The 17055-nt window shown below is 38.2% G+C and overlaps 3 protein-coding genes across 3 annotated transcripts in view; 1 reads left to right on the top strand and 2 right to left on the bottom strand.

The window, feature by feature from the left end:
* LOC111330741 (uncharacterized) overlaps positions 1-3194 on the bottom strand; it is a 17412-nt gene extending 14218 nt beyond the window's left edge. The window contains exons 1-2 of the mRNA XM_088731747.1: positions 3015-3194; positions 2894-2946 (exon numbers count right to left, since the gene is read on the bottom strand). Of these exons, the coding sequence (XP_088587873.1) occupies positions 2894-2946; positions 3015-3130 (169 nt within the window). The 5' untranslated portion in view covers positions 3131-3194. The remainder of the gene's footprint in view (positions 1-2893; positions 2947-3014) is intronic.
* Positions 1-17055, bottom strand: part of LOC148724991 (uncharacterized) — a 312950-nt gene that overhangs the window by 11417 nt on the left and 284478 nt on the right. The gene's annotated exons all lie outside the window — the stretch shown is intronic.
* LOC111330735 (uncharacterized) lies at positions 5493-15977 on the top strand. The gene is made up of 7 exons (XM_088731697.1): positions 5493-8422; positions 9381-10311; positions 10827-13381; positions 13793-13920; positions 14186-14306; positions 14650-14732; positions 15492-15977. Exons 1-7 carry the CDS (start codon positions 5537-5539, stop codon positions 15541-15543), a joined length of 6756 nt encoding a protein of 2251 aa, XP_088587823.1. The 5' UTR covers positions 5493-5536; the 3' UTR covers positions 15544-15977.

Here is a 17055-nt window from a genome sequence, read left to right as displayed (position 1 = left end):
CAGCTGCAATTTACCCCCTTAATCAGCTGTGGGTTTTTACTATTTTTTGTCAAATTCCGATCGACCTCAAATCCACTCGCGGTTTTTCATACGGTGAAAGTGGATGCTGCGGAGTTTGAGCAAGTTTCAGCAGCGAAACGAACCATAAAACCCAATAGCCACATAGACTATGTGTATACTTCGTTGGAGCGAATGGCACTCTGACGAGGGGCTAACGTTCGAAACGCTAGCTTTTAAACTCTTGACAGTGGCCAAGTTACATTATCGACTCGTTCCCCACCAACACGACCGCTTTTTTTTATGTAGATATTATGCTTTGCAAAATTTGCAATTTGCAAAATTGTTTTACTGTCATTCGTCGCAAGTGGCCATATACTACGCATTTTTGTATCTGTAGAGAGTAACTTGCGGGTTATGTTCTCTTACTTAGGATAAAGTTCCAGTCGTTTCAAGTTGTCATTGAAAACAGTCGTGACTTTCAAGAACGTAATCTTTTTCCCGTCCACTGTCGGTTTTACATAAACTCGAACATTCCTTTTTTCTAAGTTTGTTGATTCATTTTGTTTTGTTTTGTTTTGTTCGTAAATTCTGGAAAACCTGGCAAATGTTAATTCTTTTGTGTGGACTAGAACCTGTTTTTTCTTATTTATTAAGCCAAAACTTGTTTCCAAGGTCAAACGTGCTACTGAATAATCTTGTTCCTGAAATGTAAAGACGTCGCTGAAAACGGTTCAAACAAGCGAGGAATACGACTGCAAAAAGTAAGTTCTACTTGGTCGGTCACGACAAAACGAATACTACGATATATTACAAAGTAACTTGGCCTTTTGGCCATACCTGTTGTACCCCTTTCATAAAAACGAACAGTGTTGATTCTTCAGTAAACTAAAGGCGAACACGGCAATGAAATAGTTATGGGATAAATCATTGATACATCATCGTTTAACCTCAAATTTTGAGACCGAAGAATCGATGAAAAATATAGTATGGAATTGCATGTAACTTTGAAAAGTTAAGCTTCACTAACATGCTGGTAAAGTCGGTTGCTTTTAAGAATTCTCTGCTTACTATGATTTGATTTTACGTTAATTTGAGTCAAAGCGATTTTTATCTTGTGACGATACTACCACCGAGAGTTTCTGGACGAAATATTTAAATGAAGCAAGGCCAAACTTTTGTTATGACTCGGTGATGATTTTTTTGTGCGGAATTTCTATAAATGAATCAATATCTACCTTTGACTGCGAGATCATGCCGATGACGTCATGAAAATAAAGTAGTAGACCTAGCGAAGTAGACCTAGCTCTCAATGACTCGGCGAAAACTTAAATCGAAAAATAACGATTATGCATCGTTTTTCTCCACAATATCGTAATCTAACAAGAGATTATAATTTCTTGAATCTAATGGGCATAAATTCAGTGAAAGACATTGAATTGCCTTGACATATCGGCGAGACGTGACCAAATTCTTGATTAATGTTTGTGTTAAGCGGGGCCAGTTACTTAGGTGATCTTGCGTAGATGGAGTAGGAGTACCGCATTTCCCCCCAAGCGCCCACGTTCGAATGAGCGGTCTCCCGCGAATAAGTGCCCACCCTCTAGGCCAAAATGTCAAGAAGTGGGGGGAAATGTCAAGAAGTGGGGAGAAAAATGTCAAGAAGTGCTCTAGCCGCTTCCTGCGTGCTTTACTACAGAACAGAGCACAGTCAAGGTTTCTCTATTTGTTAATTCAAATGTACAACCGTTAAATGCTCATTTGCAACTGAAGATGACATGAGAATGTAAATTTAAACTCAAAGTTGTCGTTTCTTTTTTGAGAGTTATTGTCACTCTGCTGTCTTTACGTCCTTTTGGAAATGACTCAAAATTTGTTTTACGACCATGATGCAACGTAATCAGAGTGCGCGCACTGCCAGCGATACTCCCCAAGGGATACTTATGGTTGTTTATTTTATATGTTAATTCAGGTTTGGGTTTGCCGATAAGTTTGCAGGGAAGTTTGTCACACAACTACCCGAGTAGTTTTTGTCCTCGCCCGTTTTTCTACTCGACTTCGATACACTAAACCAGTTGAAAGCAGGTAAATACGAGCTCTACCGATTCTTTAACTTGAATGTTTGGGGTTTAAAAAAAGCAACGGTAGCTGCAGATGCTGCAGAAGTTGCAACACTTGCAGCAGTTGCTCTTCGATTGCGAGTCAGGCAAAAGTTAGGCTAGAACGTGACCTATCTTAGAAAATGCAGAACTTTGTAGTGTTGCACAACTATTGTAATTAGCACCACAACTATTGTAATTAGCACCTAAACACTTGCACCTCGTTACTCACACACACACCAACCACAATACCTGTAATTACCATATCTGCACCTGCACCCGTATATATCTGTAGACAACCTCATTAAAGTGCAGTTTTGAACACGATAAATAACGGTCAACAGTAGTAAGGTAGCAGTTTTCAGAGTTATTTGAGTACGTGACTAAATTGTGTTCACTAGTGGCGCTCGCGAAAGGATCAGAGGGGAACGACCGCCATTTTTCCTGAAGAAAATTGAATGTGTGCGAACCACATAGAGCAGAACACGTAAACATGTCCTCTCGCTCTAAAGGGATCGTGTTTTTAAACTTTGTGCGGTGAAAATAAGAAGATACTTCGTAATTCTGGCCGAACGTCATCAAAAGACAATTACGTCTCGAAGACGCTTCGAACCGTTGACTTAGATCCAATCTGGCGGGGTTCCAACATAAATTATACACCTATTCCCATTATGACTTCCGATTTGACACCATAATGGAGGTTAAGTCTACTAGTTTTTTTTTTTCACTAGCTCTGCACAGTCCTCCAACGATCACAAATTTAAACACAAGTTGCTGTGACGATACTATTTACTCACCTAGGTGGTTGGCCTTCTTCAATTTTCTCCTTTCCAAGTGGCAATTCTGAAAGCTAAATCGTATGTTTGTTTGAGATGCCGAATGTGGAATATTAAACGCAAAAATTCCATGTAGACCTACCTGTTATGCAAACACGATTTTCCTTGCTCACTACGGAACTTTAGGTGCCGGTTTTTTCTGGCCATCGTCTCCAAAATTATCATTGAGCTGTTAAACAGGAAGGTCTGTTTCACCATTTTACAGCATCAATTATAGATGGGTTGGCTGTTTGTATTGTAACGTAATCATGTGCGATTGGTTATCAGAACAGACAGGAGACGATAACATGCCGGTCTCCGTGACAGTATTGTTGACGTCAGCCGCCTTGGCCAATAGCTATCCAGCACTTTTTATTCAGTTTTGTCTCAGTGGACAAGACAGCACTTTTTGTGGTAAAACAATGAAATATGTTTGATGTGCATCACTTACTTAAATATCGATCCTTATAAAATTATTTGAAAGTTGAGCTCTTTCAACCATTCTAAGCCTGGATTTTGTTTTATCAGCAGTTGCATTGATTTAGAGTAAATCACAAAATTTGTTCTGATCGTTGATATTACACAAAAGCAAAGGGTTTTTATCAGGATTAACCAAAAATATTCCAAGAGGAAGTGGTGCATTGTTGTAACTGTCACTAGTGACACAACCAATTTATTGCTGGGAAGGTCATTCATCTTTATTTCATCAATCTGTGCATCTCATGATTTATGATATATCTTATTCTCTGTTTTGTTGTGTAGTATCGCTAAGTATTTTTGTGAATTGTGCTGTATTTTGACAAGCCCATAGGACAAGTCAAAATACAAAATACAAATGAATAAAGGCTGAAAGTTTCTAAAGAAACTGTGGTGCTGCGTCGGTGGGGGGTAACGAGGTAATTTAGTTATATCAACTAAGTTGAAATTGTAAATTGGCCACCGTAATGAGTAAAAAAGCTGACATTTTGAACGTTAGCCCTTCGTTAGAGTGAAATCCAATTTCAACTTCGTTGATCTAACCAAATTACAAAATACAAACTCTGTGGAAAATGGCATTAACTAAAGGGTAACCAGACAAGAATTTTTGGTGGGGAATTAATGTTGCTTCCACATGTGGATTTTTGTCTCAAAATAAAAAATAAAATGCCATGTGAACAATTTAGACTTTTGATAAGTACTTTTTTAGAAAAGCTTTTCAAGATAGAAATTGTGACTTGGAATAACATTTGACGATAAAAACTTGCGACAAAACATTGCTTGATAACATTGTAAAATTTAAAAAACGATAAAAAGCTATAGAAAGCTAAAATCGACGACGTTTCGATGTTAACACAACGTCATTATCAAGTCAAGAATGTTTAAAAATAAGTTCTATAAATACTAAAAACAAACAATAAGAGAAAATAATTTGCGGGTTAAACAAAAAGTTTAGCACTTATGGAGTCCGTTTTCATGTTCAGATTAGGTTTGAATTTCTTAATTTAAATCATTTCAACCACTAAGCAATAAAATTTGCTTTGACACTTTCTCAGAATCTTAAAATGACTATCATTCAAACGATCCCTCCTACCATGTGTCCAAGTGTCAAAGCAAATTTGAGCTAACCGCGAGGCGGTTTGAGCTAACGGGGAGGTGGTATTCATTCAGTATATCTGTATTCATACACTTTGTCAGGTCAATTGATATTCATCTCCTCTGACGTGCTCCTTTTCTTTTATAGTTATTTTAATTCATTAGCTTGTGAGTTTTTGTGTTCAGTGAGCCATTTACCAATGTTTTCTGTGAGGTTTGCTCATTCAAATGGCCCATTACAATCAAGAATTTTGCCATCAGCCTCTAGCTGATGGTTTTAGTTTTTTTTTTAACAACACGAGTCTGTTGGAAAGTTTCTAACTTTTAGGGTCTTGGCTTATAGCAGAGATCAGCTTATAGGTGAAGAAATATGGTAGTTATACACTACTCTCTAGTAGTACATGTACATCATATTATTGGGGCAGTCATGGTGTATTGAAAGAATGCATTTCATTTACTTCCTCCTTTTTGTCTGATCTTACTTTTGCAAGCCACCATAGAATCAAAAGTTCAAATCAGAATTTTTCATTGTCATAATTGAAGTTCATTTGAGGTGGTTTTTACCAAAATTAACAGATGTTCAAACGAAATTATTGTGTTCCATGATTTTATTACATTGTTTGCAAAGCTGTAGATGCATAACCAAACTCGCCATTTTGGTGTGGAGAACTATCTTTGAATATCAGCTTTGGCTGCAGAAAAATTTTACAACTTCCCACTTGGTAGCTGAAAACTGGTTTGTAGTGTTTATCATTGAAGTGCCATAATTTTTTTTTAGTGGCCATGGTGACCAAACTGTAAAAGCTTGGGTGAAGTGCATGTAATTGGCTGCACTTTTTGTGTGTATGACATTGGGTTAAGGTGTAATGGTGTTGTATAACTATAAACATAATTATGCATAGATTTTAGTGTTTTTCCCTTTTCAATGATATAAACTGTTGGTCTTATATTTTAAGACATATTATTTTCTTTAGAAGCTTATGTTTCTTGTCATCTTACTTTATTTTAGGATAAGAGAAAGGAAGAAATCCGATCCACAATTCTTTTTTCATCATGTGTGATAAAGATGCAGGTGACAGGCCAAGCAACTGCTCTTGTCCGTGTAAGAAGTTGCAAAAGTGTTATTCTCATGAAGCGATCATTGATGAACCTAGCAGTATTGAAAATTTGGCTCCAAGCAGAAGAGTGCTTAAGAGTTGTGATAAAGGTCAAGCTTATTTGAAAGCTTCCTTAAGTCGAGTTATGCAAACTATGCTAGTGTCTTTGGAGGGTTCTGAAGCCCACTTCATTTTTCTGTCTTCTCAAGGTGATTCTCCTGATGAATTGAATATTCTCCATTTCTTAATTTCCCTGGCTTCAGACACAGCTTACTTGGAAGAGATAGCAAAGGGCTTTGACAATTATCCTGGTGATGGTAATTTGATGAACAATGTGGGAGTGATGTTAACCCGGAGGGTGAAGTACAACCTTAGCGAGAAATGCTTTTTAAGAACATTACATTACTTTCGGGATAAAGAGGATCATCTGGGCATTGCTGTTGTTACTGTGAACTTAGCAGTCTTCCATATGATCTGTGGAGACTTTAAGAAGGCTCAGTCTTATTGTAATGATGCAGTTGAATTGTGCTTGGTTATCACAAAGGCCCCACCAGCTGATGTTCATCTGCTGTGGAAAGTGGTCTTCAGACTCAATCTCCTTTGTCAAAAACTTAAGAACTACAAAAGTTTTCATGAGATTTTGAGAGTTGCTGTGAAATTTGATGTTTGTGGCATTAGTGATGCTTTTGCATTGAAGTACATGAAGCAGCTTATGACTTTGCAACTGAAAGAACATGAAGGTGAAAAGAATAAACATGAGGAACTGGAAGAATTTGCGCTGCAACTGTTTGCTGCAGATGCATTCATGAAAACACAACCACTGACTGCTGACTTCATAACAACTGTTATGACATTGGCAGAGATGTACTGCACTATTAAGTGCCTCAAAGAAGCTAGGCAGTTAATTGACAAGTTGGAGGCAACATTCTTGCATGTTTATGGTGGAAATGGCCCATTCTTTGGCTTTTTACAGTATCAAATTGGCCACTTCAAAGTCAAGTATTGTGAAGCCAGTGAAGCACAGAGTGCTCTCCAAAAAGCTGAGGAAATCTTCATTCGCTACTTTGGTAGAGGGTATCACATGGTTGGTTCATGCAAGAGTGTACTGGGTACCTGCGCCTTGCACAAGGGAAACCTAAAAGAAGTGCATCATCATCTGAAGGAAGCTTGCATCTTATTTGAAAAATTAAATCACCACCACCCTGAAGTAGGAGAAATCCTTTTGAAGTTAGCTGACCTTGAGGGTAGGGCTGGAAATTTCGAGAATGCCAAATTAATCATTGAAGAAGCATTAGAAATCTTCATATCCGCTTGTGGTAAGGTCTCACTTCAGACAGCTTCTGCTTATCTTCAAGGTGCATCTATTTTGAAAAGGAAAGAAAAATTCATGCGTTCAGCTTTGGACAAAGTTAAGAAAGCCAATGACATCTTTGTGCACCATGGCTTGCACCATGATCATCCAGATGTTGCCTTCTGCCACTATTTACGAGGCCAGTTACTGCACTCCTTGGGTCAAGTCAAAGAGGCAGAAGAGGAGTTCCTCTTTGTACATCATCAGCTCTCATCAAGGGATGACTTGTCCATGAAGACCAAGGTTATTGCCCCTGAACTTTATCGAATGTTCTTTGTGGTAGATGCCGATGGCCTTGCCCTCAGAGGTTCTTGCTGTTCCCATTTTCTTTCTCTTGTCAGTCTGGCAGATATGAAAACAGGAGATGAAAAAAGAGGTCATATAAAAGAAATTTTCAACTGTTTGGAAGAGCTTGACTCCACGGTCCTGACAGTTTCAGATTATTTGGGCAAATATGTGCACTGTACATTGCAGAGAACTTTGGAGGCCAATGTGCAGGTTTACTTCACTTTGATTCTTAATTCTGCTACATCACTAGGAGAGGATGAGTCCTTTTCATCAAAATACAGTGGCAAGGAAAAGAAGCAACCAGGAGATTATGACAATGTGTACTTGTTGTCATCATGCAGTAACAATGGAAAGGGGCCACAATTTCTTCTCTTCTGGAAGACATCTGATGTCTTGGAAACAGGAGATATAAGCTGTGTAACCTCTTCTTTTCGTGAAAGTGTAAAACTGCTGTGTCTACAACCCAAGTTCAGAAAAACTTTCCTTGAGGGACAAGAGTTGTTCATGAAGCTGCCAACTCAAGAGCAATCACCTTCTGTGTCTTCTCTCTCTTCACAAATTGACTCTCTTCCACTTTTAGTTGAGCTAGAATTATCAAAATCACACAACCTGTGTGACAGCATCGATAGTTTTCCCACTGCATCTGCTGTTTGGCCTTTGGCACATGTGTCTTACTTTTCCTACAGATTTTCATCTTCTGATAAGGCACTGCTTGTTTTTTATAAATGGTTTTCAAGTTTAGGTAGAAAACTAGAATTGTCTGAGGTGCGTAGCATTTCAACCCCTGAGGTCTCTCCCTCTCAGAGAAATTGTGTAGTCCACTTTACTTTTATTGACCCAATCTGTGCCTCCTTGTCTCTTGCTGTTGAGGATGGATCTGTTCTTGTAAAATGTCGAACTGTAAAAGAAAGTGGGTCAACTTGCATTTGTTCCTCAGTAAGAAGTGCTTTGGAGAGCACTGCAGAAGCATGGGAGTCTGATGTTGTAGGATCAGTCTTAGAGCAAAGTCTGTGGTTGCCATGTGTAGAGGATGGTGCTGATTATGGTAAAAAGCGAACAAAATGCTATAGTGGTTGTAAGGATTCTCAAATGGAGTCATCTTCCTTCTCTGACCAAAAGTTGGATATACGTCCACAAACCAACTGGGAGCAAGATTCTGATATACTAAAGAAAGAACCGTCTGTTGACCTGTCACAGAATGAGGTAATGAAAAATTTTACCTTGTGCTGAAATCATTAAATTAAATTGGCTCATAAAAGCTTAAACTTCTCCACATAAATTTTTGTTATGGCATGACATAGATTTATATGTACTTGATGTAAGCTAGCTTACATGTATTTCTCTCTCTGCCAGCCTTTGGAGAAGAGAGAGGAGGGGCAGGGCTTGACACTAACAGTAGCCCACTAGCCACAGACTCGTAGAAATTCAGTTTTGGCTAGTGGTTTTCAATTTCCACCTGCCAGTTTGGCTAGTAAACAGACTGAAATTGTCGTAACATCTAAAAACATCTAAGATGTCACCGACCACTTGGCTACTAAGTTGAAAAACTAGTGTCAAGTCCTGAGGGGGCTACATTATGTAAGTGAAGGAGTCAAAAATGTTTTGTTCCCATAATCTTAAACAGTGCATTGGTTAAAGAGTAATCTTTCAACCACTGTTTCAGGGTGCATGTTTTTGAATCAGCAGAATTCTTTTGGAACTGTGGGTCATCTGTCATTCTGAAGAATTTTCCAAGATGCACTGATAGAATAGGAGAGGTGTTGAATTTTCAAAGATGTTTAGACCATTGACCATGCAAAAGTATGATTAATAAAAGGGGTGTTTAAAATGTTTCCAAGTTTAGTTTAGTTAAAATGAGGGAATGTACTGGACTGTGGATCAATTGTTCTGGGTTCAAGCTGTTGCTGGGGTCACTGAGCTTTCCTCTTGGATCAGACTCTAAAAGTCACTGATTCAGAATTCATAATGGATGGTATTTCTAGTATAAAATGAGTCCATATTCAGCAGGAGCTGAAGGTTTACCTGAAAGAAGGTTTGAGTATCATTTTTCATTTAGCCATAGCTGGGAGATGTTGTCAGAAATTAAGTTTGAAAAGATTAGTAATGACTTGCTGTATTATTTTCATTTGCTTTTAGTTGACTATGATTTCTCATTTGACAGGATACCGAGTGCCCATCATTCACTGCCCACCCTGATGACACGCTTGGCACAGATGTTTGTGTACAACTTTTGGAGTGTATTTTGAGAAACAGACAGTTATCTTTAGATAAACAACTTTCAGGCATTAACAACCAATTACATACTACTGATGGCACAGAAGAACATGTCAACTCTCTGTTACTTCCTGTGTCATCCTCATCACTGAACTGTTTGCCTTCAAGTCAATATGATGCCACAAATGAAAAACCAGAGTTTAAGCCAGAAGCTTTTCCATGTTTGGAGGATGTCATTGAGGAAACATGTGCAGGAAAGGAGACTGGTAATGTTTCAGACACACCATCAACATCACAGGCAGTGTTTTTCAACAGTCACTACTCTGAGAGTGCAGCAGAGAAGTCAAATTGTGAAGAAGGTTTAATTGCAGATAATCATCCTAGCCCAGAAACCAAGGAAAATTTGCTACCAAATGTAATTCCTCAAGAGGCCTTCAGTGTTAAAGGGGTTGGTACATGCTTCCACAAAGAGGAGTCTAGGGAGGACCAAGGAATAGAAATTGATCAGAGTCCTGGACCTTCATTTACTACAGTTGGAAGGGAGAATGACAGAGGGACTGTTGCCATTAATGGCCTTGTTTGTGAATTGCAAGGTGAAGTTGCCTTCTACCAGGATCAATGTCGTAAACTAAGAGAAGAAGTGGTAGAGCTGAAAGAGAAGTGGAAGCTCTCTGAAGATGAAAAACAAGACCTTCAAGCTGAAGTAGGAAGACAGTTGTTTCTAGAAAGCAAAGAAAAGCGATCCATCAAGATTTATCAGCCCCCCAGTGAACATGCCAGTAGGACGAGTATGCCTGGTAGAGTAAGAGGTGCATCTCATGACTTCTCAGTTATGGGGGCTAAACTGCTTGGTGGTGCGGGTCCTTTAAACAACTCAGGTAAAGACTCTTTTTCATTTCAAACTTTTTACCACATGGAATGTGCATCTATCTTACCTAGTAAATAAATATTGTGGCTATTATGCTCCACCTAGGATTCATACTAATTGTATGTTATAAATTACTTTACTACAAAATTTCTACTATGAGGTACATTACTTACCATGTCTTAAAGATGATAATCAGAAAGTATGCTTGAATAGTAGTGATCATGACTTTCTGTCTTCATCTTTAATGCACCTCAAAAGGCAGTAGTGAATACTACCAGAATCTAGAACCTTGTTTAATAGCCATTTAGTCAGTATGATAAGTTGTTTCAAAAAATTTAGGACGTACACTTATCTTTATTTTGAAATTCCACTATGAGAAAAAGGCTCTCAAAATTTCACCTTTCTTGGATGTGTATAAATGCTTGCATTATACTATTCCAAGATGTTATTGATATGAATAAGAGAGAAAACTACCTGCATTTCTAACATTTGCCTTGCATCTATTTTGTGCCTGTCCTCTTCCAGGTTTCTTATTTCAACAAAGACTTCAGGAGATCTCAAATTCATTATCAGAATTGGAATTAAGCAGAATCAAGAGCCTTGTTCGACCTTTATTGGATTGCCTTAGACTTGCCAGGATCAGGGAGGGTTCTGAGTTGTTTGAGGAATTGGAAAGAAAAGGGGAACTTTCCTGTTCCTTTGTTAGAGATCTCCTGAGAAGAATCCATCGTTTTGATCTTGTAGAGAAACTTGCTGTACCTTTTCACAATGGTGATAAATCATACAGAGGGGAGTCTTATTTATCTCAAGAGAAAAATCAACAGAATGAAGGGTCTGAAAGTGTTTCTGGTGTTGATGGTAAGCAGGCTGATGAAGTGGAAGAATGGAAAGACATTTCTGACAACACTGAAGTTGATGGAGAGGTCCAATTTTCCAACAGTTCTAATATAAACCCATTTAACAGTGATAGTGAAGTTGCTGCTATTACTTTTCATGCAGAGATCATAAATGAATCAAGTTTTGTAGACATGGATTTGTCAAAGGAAAGATGTGACTCAGCCTCAAGCTTCTCTCTGTCATTTGATGTGCCAAGTATTGGAGTGGTATCCGAAGAGAGGTCTCAGTCACTTTCAGTTACAGGTGAACAATTTGAAAGTGGAGAGCTGAAAGGAGCATGTGGTGCTGGAAATGAAAGGGGCAGGGAAGGCTCAAATGAATCCTCTCTTCATGATGGTGCAGAGCAACAGTTCAATTTTAATCATCATTTCAATGACATTGTAGATGGTGCTGTTAACTTACCAGATAGAGCCCAACATAGTTTAATGCTAGAAGACTTTACTGGTGAGAATCAAGATTCTCTTCCTTATGGAGACACAACACAGAGGCAAAATGTTTCAGGTGCAAGGATCACTGTTAAAAAGGACAGGGCTGTTGATCAGTCTGATTCTCATGTGAGCAATGAGTCAAACAAATGGGAGCATTTAGGGGCCAGACCAAGAGACAGACCTCCTAAAATAGATAGATCTTCAGAAACTTCTTTGCTTTATTCATTGGAAAATTTAGTTCCTCCTCAAGTTGGTGGACCAGTGGCTCAGGGAGTGGCCAATGCATTCTTAGCAAGACACTCGGAAGACAAACATCTTCATGAAAGTCTGTATTACACTAATGCTGAGGAGATATTTACTGAAAATTCTTCATTACCAGGAGCTTCTCATGTAGATGGCATGAAAAACTTGATGGACTCAAACAAAGCTAAACAAAACCTGGGTGACTCTCAATTTGCTAGAAGGCCAGATCCATATAATCAACCGCATTCCTTATTGTTCCATCAGGCTGGTGGAGTGTACATAGGAGGAAATAATGGCTTAAACACTGACTTTAACTTGTTAAATCCTATTATTGCCAATGACTTTGCCCCTTGTACAAGAATGCAAGATGGGACTTTTCCATATTTACAAAGGGATGAACTTCATTCAGGGTTCACTGGTTCAGGATTGACCTCTGATTTCATGCAGACCACAGGATCTCAAACAGGTGCTTTTAACACATCAAATTCCAATTTCTCAGTAAATGACTATGCTCTTGGTACAAAAGAGCCTCAAATACCACCAGATGGGCATTTTACAAGTTTGCAAATTAATCAACCACCTCAGCCAGGATTCAATGGTTCAGGTTTTTCTTTTGACCTGACAGGGACCACAGGACATGAAATGACTCCATCTGCAACTGTTACCCATAAAAACAGTGACGTTAGTGGCAGTTCATCAATGTTACCTTCAACAACAAATCTGGGATTATTAGGAACTTCATCAGTTAATATGCAAACCTATGATTACCGTCCAGATGCTTCCCCAACAGCATCTTCAGGTGCAAGGGCTAATGGATTTGACAGGAAGCTTTCAGCAGGATTAAAATCAAGTGGAAGTAGTCAGTTATTGCCAGTCACAACAGGAAGGGATGTTTTGAATACATCTGGTCAGGGTAACTCTAGTAGCAATGCGATGAACACATCTGGTGATTGTTTGGCCTCTGCCCATTATAGAGAAGGAAGCAGGGCCCATAATTCTTCAAGCTCTGGGTTAATATCTGGTACCAATACAGGAGGAAGTCTTAATCAACAACCTGGCCAAACTGGTGAATTAGTCACTAACAGAAACTATGGCACAGAGTCGGTGGAGTCCACAGATAACTCCTTGCTTGAATTGGAACAGCGTGTTGAGGAAGCTTGTGCAATGGTGGAAAGAGTTCTGCGGGAAAGGGAAGAAAGAGAAGAGTTTGGTCGGGAAATTGAAAGAAAAGAGCATGAAATACGAGCAGAAAGAGCACGGAAGAAGAGAGAAAGAGAAGCAAGAGAGCTAGAGGAAGCCAGAGGATGGCCTCAACAGCAGGAACCAGTTACTGGACAGTCTTTGTGGCTTTGTGAACATTACCAACGTCATTGTAGAGTGCGTTTTCCTTGCTGTACGAACTTCTATTCCTGCCACCGTTGCCATAACAATTCCAAAGAATGTGACAATGAGGAAGCCAAAGCAAGTCATGCTACTCACCTTAAATGCAGCTATTGTCATCATGAACAAGAGGTAAATGAAGGGTTTTTAGTCATGTTGTCTTTTTTTGAGGGTGAAACAAAAAATGCAGGGTAGAGATTCATGACTTTGTCCTCTTTTTCAGTAATTTTGTAAACTTTTATGGTGAGTAATTCATTAGGATGCACTTTCTATGATGTAAAATCTCAGAATGGTTACTACACAATGTACATACAATTTTAGTTGTCTTAAAAAACAAACGAACAAACAAGAAAACAGGCAAAACAAATCTCAATGTATTTAAATACCAAAATGTTTCCTGCTTTCCATGGTGAATACAATGGCCACAGCTTAGAGCACTGCTCTCTCTTTGATAAATGAGGCAATCTATGCTTAGAACTCTGCAATGATAATTTGCACTTATGTACTTTGGGAGACTTGATTTTCCAAATCATTTCCTTTCAGATTGGTGAAGACAGTGCTAAGTGTCGTAGCTGTGGAGCAAAGATGTCAGCTTACTTCTGCGCTATTTGTAAACACTTCACCAGTATCGACAAAAATCCATACCACTGTGAAAAATGTGGAATATGTCGGTAAATGACTAAACAAATTCTTCAGTTAATGAGAAACTTTGCTATGGTGTTTTCCTCATCTTTTTATCTTCCAAGGCCACATTAGCTTTGTCAAGGACAGTAATTTCAACCTTTCTCCAAGAGTCATCCCTTTGCAACCCACAACACTGAAGTCATAGGATTTTTTTTTTTTAAGTTTTTCTTACCTTGTAGCTAACTTTCCAGATCTTATTTTTCTATCATTTATAGTGGAGCAGTGGTCTTATAGTGCTATGTTTTTTTGTAGCATACATAAAGACAAATCATTCCACTGTGATGTGTGTAATGTCTGTCTTGACAAGCGCCTCCAAGGAAAACACAAGTGTAGGCCAGACTCTGGCCACGATGAGTGTTGTATCTGTTTGGAGGTGAGCTGTTAACTTTAAAAATACTAAACCATAGGTTTTAATCATTTTTATTATTTTTGTAACTGTAACAGTAGTTGATATTTTCTTATGGGTATCACTGTGTTCTTCCCAAACTAATGTAACCAAAATCACCTACACACAAGCTGTGTTCTCTGACCACTTTTATACCCTATGAAATTTTTTCTTTATTTTCCTAAAAGACATGTAAATGTACTTTTGTTCTACATGTTTATATACTAGAAGATTAGTTTTCACCTTCTTTTTATCCCTCATTTCTTGGCTATCTAATAACACTGCTCCAATCATAAATTCAATAGAGTAATTTTTCATGGTTTTCATGTAGGATGCTTTCAGTGGATGTCAGATTTTACCCTGCTCACACAAGGTTCACCGGGAATGTGCAATAGCCATGATACAGAATGGAATGTAAGCACTTCTTTAATCATTTTTTCTTGACCTCTTTACCTTGTTTGTTTATTTCTGATGTTGTGTTGGAGTACACAATTTTCACTTGTTAGTCATCTCTTTCCTAAGGAAAAAAAAAGTTTGGCTTAACATGACTGACCAGATTATTTGCTTCCTTTGGAAATTCTTACATTTTATTTGTTAAAGTTTGCCCTCAGAAAGTGGCTATTGATCTTATGCCTTAATGTAATTAGGCTTAAGTTTGTCTGGTTATGGAGGCTTTTGTTTGCAGTCCTGAAAGAGTCTGTTGTTGATAGTGGTGCTTGCTATACCAAAAACCTAAGGAGAAGTTATGAGAATCATTTGGGTCTAGATTAAGGCATTAAAGTGGTAGGAAAATAAATTAAAATCCCTGTGGTGTCTCCTTTTGTAAGCAACAACCTTCCCTTAGCTATGGTGTAAGCTTGCCTGTTTCAAACATTGATATTTCTCTACTCCACTTATTTCAATTATCTCTTTGAACTGCTTTACTCAAAAGCGATGAATAGATAAACAATCCAATAACTAGACAATGCAAAGGAATAATAGAAACAACAACTTAAAAAAAGTCAGATTTTTTTTCTTGCAATTGAGGAACCCATTCAGCACCTTGCTCTCTCTTACATGTGGGAAATCAGGTTTCTACTGTGGGTCTTGTAACCTACATAAGTTAACTACAGTGTACAGGTAGCAAAAATTCTTTGTGTGCCAATGAGAAGTTATTGTGTGTTTTTGTTTTAGTCGTACCTGCCCAGTGTGTAGACACCCACTGTACAGCCCAGCTCCAGAATGAAAACTGCTGCTTTTGGTGATGGTGATTCTCAGTTGCACAAGGCTCTGTTGTTATTCAGAAGAACAAGTGTGCTACGGGGGAAAAGTTTTTTTTACATTTCTGATGTGTGTAAATTTATCTCCTTATTTAACAAGTATGCATCATGACAGAAACAAATTTGTACATTGAAAAATTGCTTTCAGTTAGGTTTTGTTCTTTGAAGGCTAAACATCTCTGACAAGGAAACAATTTTGTTCTGCTTTGAAAAGAAGAGAGAGCATGTTCTTAAACTGAAAAAAGGCACATGATATTTAATTCATTACTTGTTTGTTGAAGTTATTTAAGCTCGTTTGAAATTTATCTTTGCTGAACTTTGAAGAATTCAGCTGTTACATTGTATTTTGATATGTATTGTGATCAATATTACATATGTTCAATTAAATAAGTATCATTAATCAAGGTCTGACTTTCTAAATATTGGAAAATTGCAATCCACTTGTGCACTTCATTATTAGTATACATAGTCTTTGACAGCACACTATTCGTGATAAGTTAACAGTGGCCACCCTCAAGCATCCCCCCATCCACCCCATTCCCGGCCCCCACGTGATTTTTTCCAAGATATATATCGTAAAGCTTTTCATGAAAATTTTTATAGAGCCTACCAAAACTAGTTTTTCGGAAAGTAAGCAACCTGAATGGTTACAATATACAGACAATGGACATCTCGGCCTGTGGACCATGTTTATCTGAGTGAAGTAACCTTTCCATTATTAGTTACAGTTACCAAGAAGAACCCCTTAATAGTCTTTATCACAAATTAAGAACACTTCTTATCATTGAACAATGTCAAAATACAAATTTAATCCATTAATAGCCGCAGCTTTTGTGAAAAACTGTGTTTTGAAGCTAGTCCAGCAGATTTCGGGTCACTGTTGTGGGTTTAAAAGCTCAAACTTACCACAAACCCATTGACAGCTTGTACACTCGACGGCCTTTCGATCCAAATGCAAAATGGCAGCTTGAAAATCTCGGGCATGTGCAGAAAGCAAAATTTTTGGGTTAAAAAGTAATGCCCCACTTACGACTTTTACATTTCTTTCTTTCTCCTGCCCTTTTTTTCCCCCTTTCCTTGCCTGAAGTTCCTCCTCACTTGCTGGAGATTTAGTAGGCTTCATTTTGGTGTAGAGATGTTTTAGGAAACTACTCATTATTTTCAAACCACATGCTCAGAAAGGTAGGTGGGTAATGGAACGAGATTTTCGTGCAGATTTTCAGGTCAAAGTTACATGGTTTTTTGGCTATTTCTCTAATCTCCTTCACTCAATTGCGCTCATTCTGGTATCGTTTGTAAGATATTTTCAACCTGTTCAAGTACGTGCTAAAAGTCGTGCTCCAGGGTTAAAAGTGATGACGTCATAAGGCGTAGAAAGGGTGTGGGTCCACATGGGCGCTTACGGGCGCACTGGACATCAATAGGTTAATAAACCTTTTATAAAAGAGTGCATCAGTGCTTGTAACTGAACAAGTATA

The sequence above is a fragment of the Stylophora pistillata genome, chromosome 8 (assembly GCF_964205215.1).
Source record: "Stylophora pistillata chromosome 8, jaStyPist1.2, whole genome shotgun sequence".
Classification (NCBI taxonomy): domain Eukaryota; kingdom Metazoa; phylum Cnidaria; class Anthozoa; order Scleractinia; family Pocilloporidae; genus Stylophora; species Stylophora pistillata.
The sequence above is the reverse complement of the archived record's forward strand: the minus strand, read 5'-3'. Positions and strand labels throughout refer to the sequence as shown.

Bases quoted from the DNA above. Each gene is read 5' to 3' on its own strand.
- LOC111330735 (XM_088731697.1), top strand. From the start codon at position 5,537: ATGTGTGATAAAGATGCAGGTGACAGGCCAAGCAACTGCTCTTGTCCG. The intron at 8,423-9,380 runs GTAATGAAAAAT...CTCATTTGACAG, and splicing joins TTGACCTGTCACAGAATGAG to GATACCGAGTGCCCATCATT. The intron at 13,921-14,185 runs GTAAATGACTAA...GTTTTTTTGTAG, and splicing joins GAAAAATGTGGAATATGTCG to CATACATAAAGACAAATCAT.